At 43.5% G+C, this 6,456-nt stretch overlaps 1 protein-coding gene and 1 long non-coding RNA gene across 2 annotated transcripts; one reads left to right on the plus strand and one right to left on the minus strand.

Moving 5' to 3' along the window:
- Nucleotides 1-851: 851 nt before the first annotated feature.
- lrrc10b (leucine rich repeat containing 10B) lies at nt 852-2,776 on the minus strand. Its single transcript, XM_083974233.1, has 2 exons — nt 2,681-2,776; nt 852-2,528 (listed from the first exon to the last, which is right to left on the minus strand). Exon 2 carries the CDS (start codon nt 2,275-2,277, stop codon nt 1,084-1,086), a length of 1,194 nt encoding a protein of 397 aa, XP_083830359.1. The 5' UTR covers nt 2,278-2,528; nt 2,681-2,776; the 3' UTR covers nt 852-1,083.
- Nucleotides 2,777-3,076: 300 nt separating this feature from the next.
- LOC310987802 lies at nt 3,077-3,839 on the plus strand. The gene is made up of 3 exons (XR_014595463.1): nt 3,077-3,172; nt 3,551-3,585; nt 3,716-3,839. It is a non-coding gene; the product is annotated as an uncharacterized lncRNA (long non-coding RNA).
- The last annotated feature ends 2,617 nt before the right edge of the window (nt 3,840-6,456 follow it).

A 6,456-nucleotide genomic window follows, 5' to 3' on the forward strand; every position in this document is an offset into this window, starting at 1 on the left:
CAGCACTGACACACAGGAGCAGAGAGACACAATGCCACATGAGAATGAGTATAAATATTTCAGCATGGGGATAAATATTTCACTCTTTCAATTAGATGTGAGAAAAAGATATGTGGAGCGAACGAGGATTGGATTACATACTAGCCCCACATGAATAATGAGTGCAGAGATGAGAGGGAAACAAGGTCCGGGGCCTTCTTCATGTTAGAGCTGGAGCTAGAAAAGGTGTAGTGAATAACAAAAAGGAGTATACAAAGGTCACAACAGACCTGAGTCTCTGACCTGCAGAGGGCTTCAGTTTTTTTTTCTTACAATGACTAATTTTTGTTCATGTATTTAATTTGTGGAGTCTTCATATGGACTTACCATTTATGGTGAGGCACCCCAGCTATTCATCGCTGTAATAATCCGCTTGTCTCCCTCTCTCTTGGCACTGACGCTCACAGGTCTGCTTACACAACACTGACAAGGTTCGGGGGGTTGTGTTTAGCATGGCATAAATACTTGGTGAATCTAAATCCAATACACACATTTACATGTGCACACGGCCTCGGCTGTAAAAATAGCGATGAGGTGAGCTGAGCTGAGCTGCGCTGGCGAGCACATAAAACAGACGCTGACCATGATGTGTGGAAATACTACAGTGTGTCGTTTAGGTAAACAGAAACCGCCGCCTTCACTGGTTCTGAATTCAGAAACATCTCAACACAAATGATTGACACTGACTTCATCAATGGAGTTAATATTTAATAATGGAAGACCTGGTCTCCTGTGTACACTCAGAAAACAGCACTGACTGAAACAGCCAGAAACACTGGATACTCACACACAGACACGCGCACGCACACGCACACACTCTCTCACTCCACCTGAGTCCTGCTCTGATTTGGTAATTTGCAGCCGATTGAGATGTCACAGGTGCTGTTTGTAGGATCATAATGCCCCTTTCTATTTTCACAGTTAACGGATTGGAAATTAGCAGCACAGCTCAAACAGTCCAACACTCGCCCCCGTGTCAGCTTCTTTAGAAAAAGTCGTCCACCTCCACCTTCCAGCAGATCATCTGACAGTATGAGGGGGTTTTCATGCCCCTTCATCTTGTCTCCCCATGTCCTCCAGATCCTCATACTCGTAGTCCATCTGAGCCCTTTCATACTCCAGCTCCTCGCCGTCGTACTCAAACCCCTCTCCTTCACATATGAGCTCCTCCGTCTCATATTCAACACCCTCTTCGTCGTATTCAAGCTCAGCTCCTTCGTAATCTGTGACTGGCAGCTCCGCCTCCACGTCCATGTCCTCCCCCCTAACCAGGGGCTCTTCCTCTCTAACCTCTGTGTCCTCTATCGTCACTGCAGCTTGTTTTGAGCTGCTGTTCTTCAGTATGCCATGAATCACCGGCTCCTCTCCTGCCAAAGCTAACTCCTCGGCCTCCCTCTCTGCGGCCTTTCGTTTCCTCTCCTGCTTGGCCTCACGTGCCTCCAGGAACTCCGCAGCCCCCTCCCCGACTACGAGCACCTCCTCACTCACTCTCGGAGGGTCCTTTACCGGGTTGTGGTCGTAGGAGAACAGACGGAGCGCATGGAGGCGCTTCAGACTGGGGAACTCTGATATCTTGTTACGGTCCAGGTCTAGGATCTCCAGGTTCTCCATGCGCAGCAGGATTTTGGGGAAGGTATCAAAGCGGTTCCCGTACAGCCACAATCCCCTCAAAGCCTCCATACGCCACAGGTCAGGGGGCAGCGTCTTGAGCCGGTTGTCTCCGATCTGAAGGGACTTGAGGTGGGGCAGGTCGTAGAGCACCCGTGGGAATCTCAGGAAGTAGTTGCTTTCCACCCACAGGCAGCGCAGACTCTGCAGGTTGCTCAGCTCATCGGGGAGGGTCATCAGCCGGTTGCTGCCCAGATAGAGGCGCGTGAGGTTCGTGAGCTGGCAGACGGCCATGGGAACGTCTTCCAACTTGTTGAAGTCAAGGGCGAGTACCCGCAGACCCTGCAGCTGGGTGATGTTGTCAGGCAGAGTGCGCAGGCTGTTTCCGCAAGCATACAACTTTTCCAGGTGCATCAGTCCACAAACACGCGATGGTAAGCGTTTGAATTTACGGTAGCTCAAGTCCAGCACGGGGTCTCCACTCTCGAACATCTCCTCCACCCCGAGCGGAAGCTCCTCCTCGACCTCCACTTTCTCCTCTTTCTTCTTCTCTGTGATTTCTGCCTCCTCTCCATCCTTCCCCCCCTCCTCTTCCTCCTCTCCCTCTCCCTTCCTGGAGGAGTTGCCCATGCTGTGGCCTGCAGCCCCTGACTCCTATGTGAGTCAGGACAGAGTCATTTGATGCTGTAGTCTCTGTGACACGTTACCCCTCAGCCTGGGAGCTCCTGTTATTTTGTGGTTGCACCCACTGGCTGCAAATGGCATCATGGTCCGGGCCAATTAACACTCTTGCAGCCATGCCACAGCTTTGTCAGGTTCCTCTTCGTCCCTTCATCTACTGCTCCATCACATCAACACCACTGGAAACGATCTAAAAAAGTCTGGAGTAATAGTAATAATAGTAGTAATAGTAGTAATAATAGTAGTGGTAGTAATAGTAGTAGTAGTAGTTATAGTAATAATGTTGCTGGTAGTTGAGCTCAACAAAGTACAGCAGGATTTTGATGTGAAATTAAATTCTTGCAGTCCTTACCCTCTCCTCTCCTCTTTCACCTCCACGAGGCTTTTGAGGGAACGATAACGATAACGTGCTGCTTTGAGGTCACCTGTTCACGTGATCCGCTCTTTCTATCGGAGCAAAGGGGGAAAAGTGTCACTTTAAATAGTCAGCCTGCTGCTGCTGCTGCTGCTGCGCCTCTGCCTGTCGGGTGTCGGTGCAGGAGTCCACAGTGAGTGCGCAACTCAGTGACCTGGCCGCCGGCAAAGCAAAAGACAGTTAATGGAAGTCTGTCCACGAGTTAATACGGCTGCTGCCCATTAGAGACCGAGCTCTTCCGGAGTTATGATCCGCGCAGGAGGAAGAAGCTGCAGCACTTTGGAAAGAAGTGAATGTCGAGAGACTGAGAGACTCTGCTCCTGATGTTGGCCGTCTCTCTCCATCAGTGTGAAGGTTTACATTCAACTGAGCCCTCCCTCCCTCGCTGCCTCCTCTGTAACCGGAACAAGGGGGCATTCACATCACATGGTCAGTGTGTGTGTGTGTGTGTGTGTGTGTGTGTGTGTGTGTGTGTGTGTGTGTGTGTGTGTTAGAAATAGTCTAAATGACTAAACAACTGCAGCACTCTCAGGATTGAACACAAGTATAACTATAAGGATCCATTTTCCTATTGACAACAACATTGAAGACCAGTGTCACATTTTATATGATTAGAAAAATATGAGAATTATGAATAACAAGGAAAAAGTAGGCTGCCTCTGCTTGTCAAATAATTATACACCATCAATCTGTGGTTGTCATTCATGTTAATATATAAGATTACACATTTGCTAAAGTAAATTATTAATTTTGTTTGATAATGTTGTTGTTGTTGTTGTTACTTTATTAAATATACATTCTTTGCAGTTTGCACCACGTACCATGCAAAAATGGTTGAAAAGGTAAGACATGAAAAACACCTAAACCAAATACAACATAAAAATACTGCAGTATAAAGTGATAATACTGTAATGTAAAGCCATCTTTGCGTGAGAAACAGTTTCATTGGACATTTTGTTTCTATCATTGCAGAAACTTGTAAGGGATCCAAACACATCCACCACTGCTGTGAATACCTCATCATACATTACTGTAATATGTGTTGACCAGTAAGAGACCAGTAATCATCACACACTGTCCTGGACCTCCAAAGATGGTAATCCCAGCACTGGTTTCTATCAAACACCAAAGACATTAGCTGCAGCAGGTTTTTATAGACTAATTACAAAAGCTGTGACGACCTTTCTACTTTGACGCAAAACAGACACAAAAACAGCATGAACTGCTGTAGGGCTCACAGTGTCCAACTGACACAGAAACAAGACACCTTTATTTGATTTGTACTAATTTCTGTAAAGATACGTCATTCAGTACAGATGCCAAATCATGCTTGTTACCGGTTACCTAGATAGATAGATAGATAGATAGATAGATAGATAGATAGATAGATAGATAGATAGATAGATAGATAGATAGATAGATAGATAGATAGATAGATAGATAGATAGATAGATAGATAGATAGATGTGAATGTGACATGACTAAAATATATTCGTACACTGAGGCCTAAAATAGCTGCAAAATTTGAAAGAGCCCAGAGCGAGTTTTAAGTAAAAGGGCAACAACAGATGCAGCACAGACCAACTTTCCAGTAAAAGACTTTTCACATCGTTTTCACTTACGGCAATGTGAGAATATTTCATTACAACTGTGCGATGTTACATAAAGTCTAGTACCAGAGGTGAAACGTGACCAAATATTTACTAGTGTTGAAAATCTAAATCTTGAGGTTTTGATGTTTATTTCGATTTTTTCTTTAATTCCACTTCACTCCATTTACTTTGATAATGAATAATGTATGACCCTCATGTGAAGATTGTACACTCTACAACAGTAATAAAAAAAAACTAGCTTTGACTCACAACCAGATTAAAATACTACTCACAAAATCATAAATTCAGAGACAATATTGCAAATATTAGATCGATTATTTTCACATAACACTCCTTTCTTTTTAACTAATATTGTATTAATTTCCCTGATACATTTTGCTGATGATGCAACTGTATTTTTCAGGATTTTATAAGAAGGGACATGACCTTTGTATTTTGACTGCTGTTTTAAAGCAAAAGATCTGAAGACCTTTTTTCACTATATAGTAATATAATTATTCACAACTTCTGAGTTTAACTTGAGTATACCACCCACTTCTGAACAGCCGATAACAGCAGACAGGTTTTCTGATTGGCAACGTATTTTTCTGGTTATGATACTGAAGAAAAGTCGGGAAAGGAGCTGCTGGGGTCAGACGTGCAGCGCTTCTGTCAGCCTGATGAACTGTGGCAGAAGAGGCGGACAAACGGGGAGACAGGCTGCACGCTGCTTGAGGATAATCCTGTCTGATATGCTGCGGACCTAAAGAGCTGATTTGCAAATTTCTGCATCGCATTGAAACGACCCTGAAATGACACAATGTACTGTAAGCAGCAGCAGCAGCAGCAGCAGCAGCAGCAGCAGCAGCAGCAGCAGCAGACAGACAGAGAGACAGAGACCTCAGGGGGTGAATGGATGTGACTGCTGAGGTGAATGTGTTGAATGTGGATGCAGCACTGCATGACCCAGCCAACACAAATAAGTAATTAAAAAGATGTGTAATGTAGCCATTACACATTTTCCTTGCAAAAGTTTATTTTGCATTGTGCAAACAATTTTGGTAAAAATGTTTTGAGGTTTTATTACCACAGAAATGTATCCACATTACAGTCTTGACACTGAAACTTCATACTTTGTACGCAAGTGTTTTTTGAGTCAAGCAAACTGAATGATATTGTGTTGAACTGATTACTATTCAAATGCAGATTTCAGAACTAATTGGTTTTACAACACCGGTAGAGGAGGAGGAGTGGCTGCAATTTATCAGTCAAATCTGCTTATTAACCTTTGACCTATAGTTCAATTCATTTGAAAGCCTTACTGTCAGCTTCTCTCACCCAGACTGGAAAGCAGAGAAACCACTCTTACTTGATGTGGTGTATCATCCTCCTGCACTTTATTTTGAGTTCTTAGAAGAATTTTCAGACTTTCTGTCAAACTTAGCATTGAATTCAGACAAAGTCATTATAGTGGGTGACTTTAACATTCATGTGGACGTTGATGATGATGATAGTACTAACTTATGGAATAGAAGCTGACCATATAACAGTTCTTCCTCAAAACCCTGTCTTGTTGGATCATTCTTTAATAACATTTGAATTTTAACAAATTATATCCTACCTGGGAAAAAATCCCACTACAGTAGATGTTTATCTGACACCGCTGTTTCTAGATTTAAAGAGCTCATTCCCACACATTTTGAACTTACATTATCATTATCTGTTGATCTTTGTAGTTTGGACTTGGTGTCTCACACTCTCTCTGTTTCCACAGATCCACCGGAGCTCCATCTCTCTGCACCAACAGGAGTTTTTCCTCAGTCGATGTGAGGGTCTAAGAGCTGAGGATGTTGTTATGATGCTGTGTAAAGCCCTTTGAGACAAACTGTTTATAAAAAATGGGCTATACAAATAGAATCGCCTTCCCTTGCCTCACATTGCAGTCATGGAAAGTTCTACTATTTTTTTTGTACATGTGAAATAAGTGTATTATCACAAAACTTGATTATTAACCTGAACAATTCCAGTACTGATGAGTACATATGTTTTTTCCTGCAGAGAGTGATTTGTTAGGCTGGTGTTAATAGACACCTTGGTCAGTACTCAGATGTTTCATCTGGG

Source organism: Trachurus trachurus (assembly GCF_905171665.1).
Source record: "Trachurus trachurus genome assembly, chromosome: 6".
In the NCBI taxonomy this organism is placed as follows: domain Eukaryota; kingdom Metazoa; phylum Chordata; class Actinopteri; order Carangiformes; family Carangidae; genus Trachurus; species Trachurus trachurus.

Coding starts and splice junctions, on each gene's coding strand:
- lrrc10b (XM_083974233.1), bottom strand. CDS start 2,277: ATGGGCAACTCCTCCAGGAAGGGAGAGGGAGAGGAGGAAGAGGAGGGG.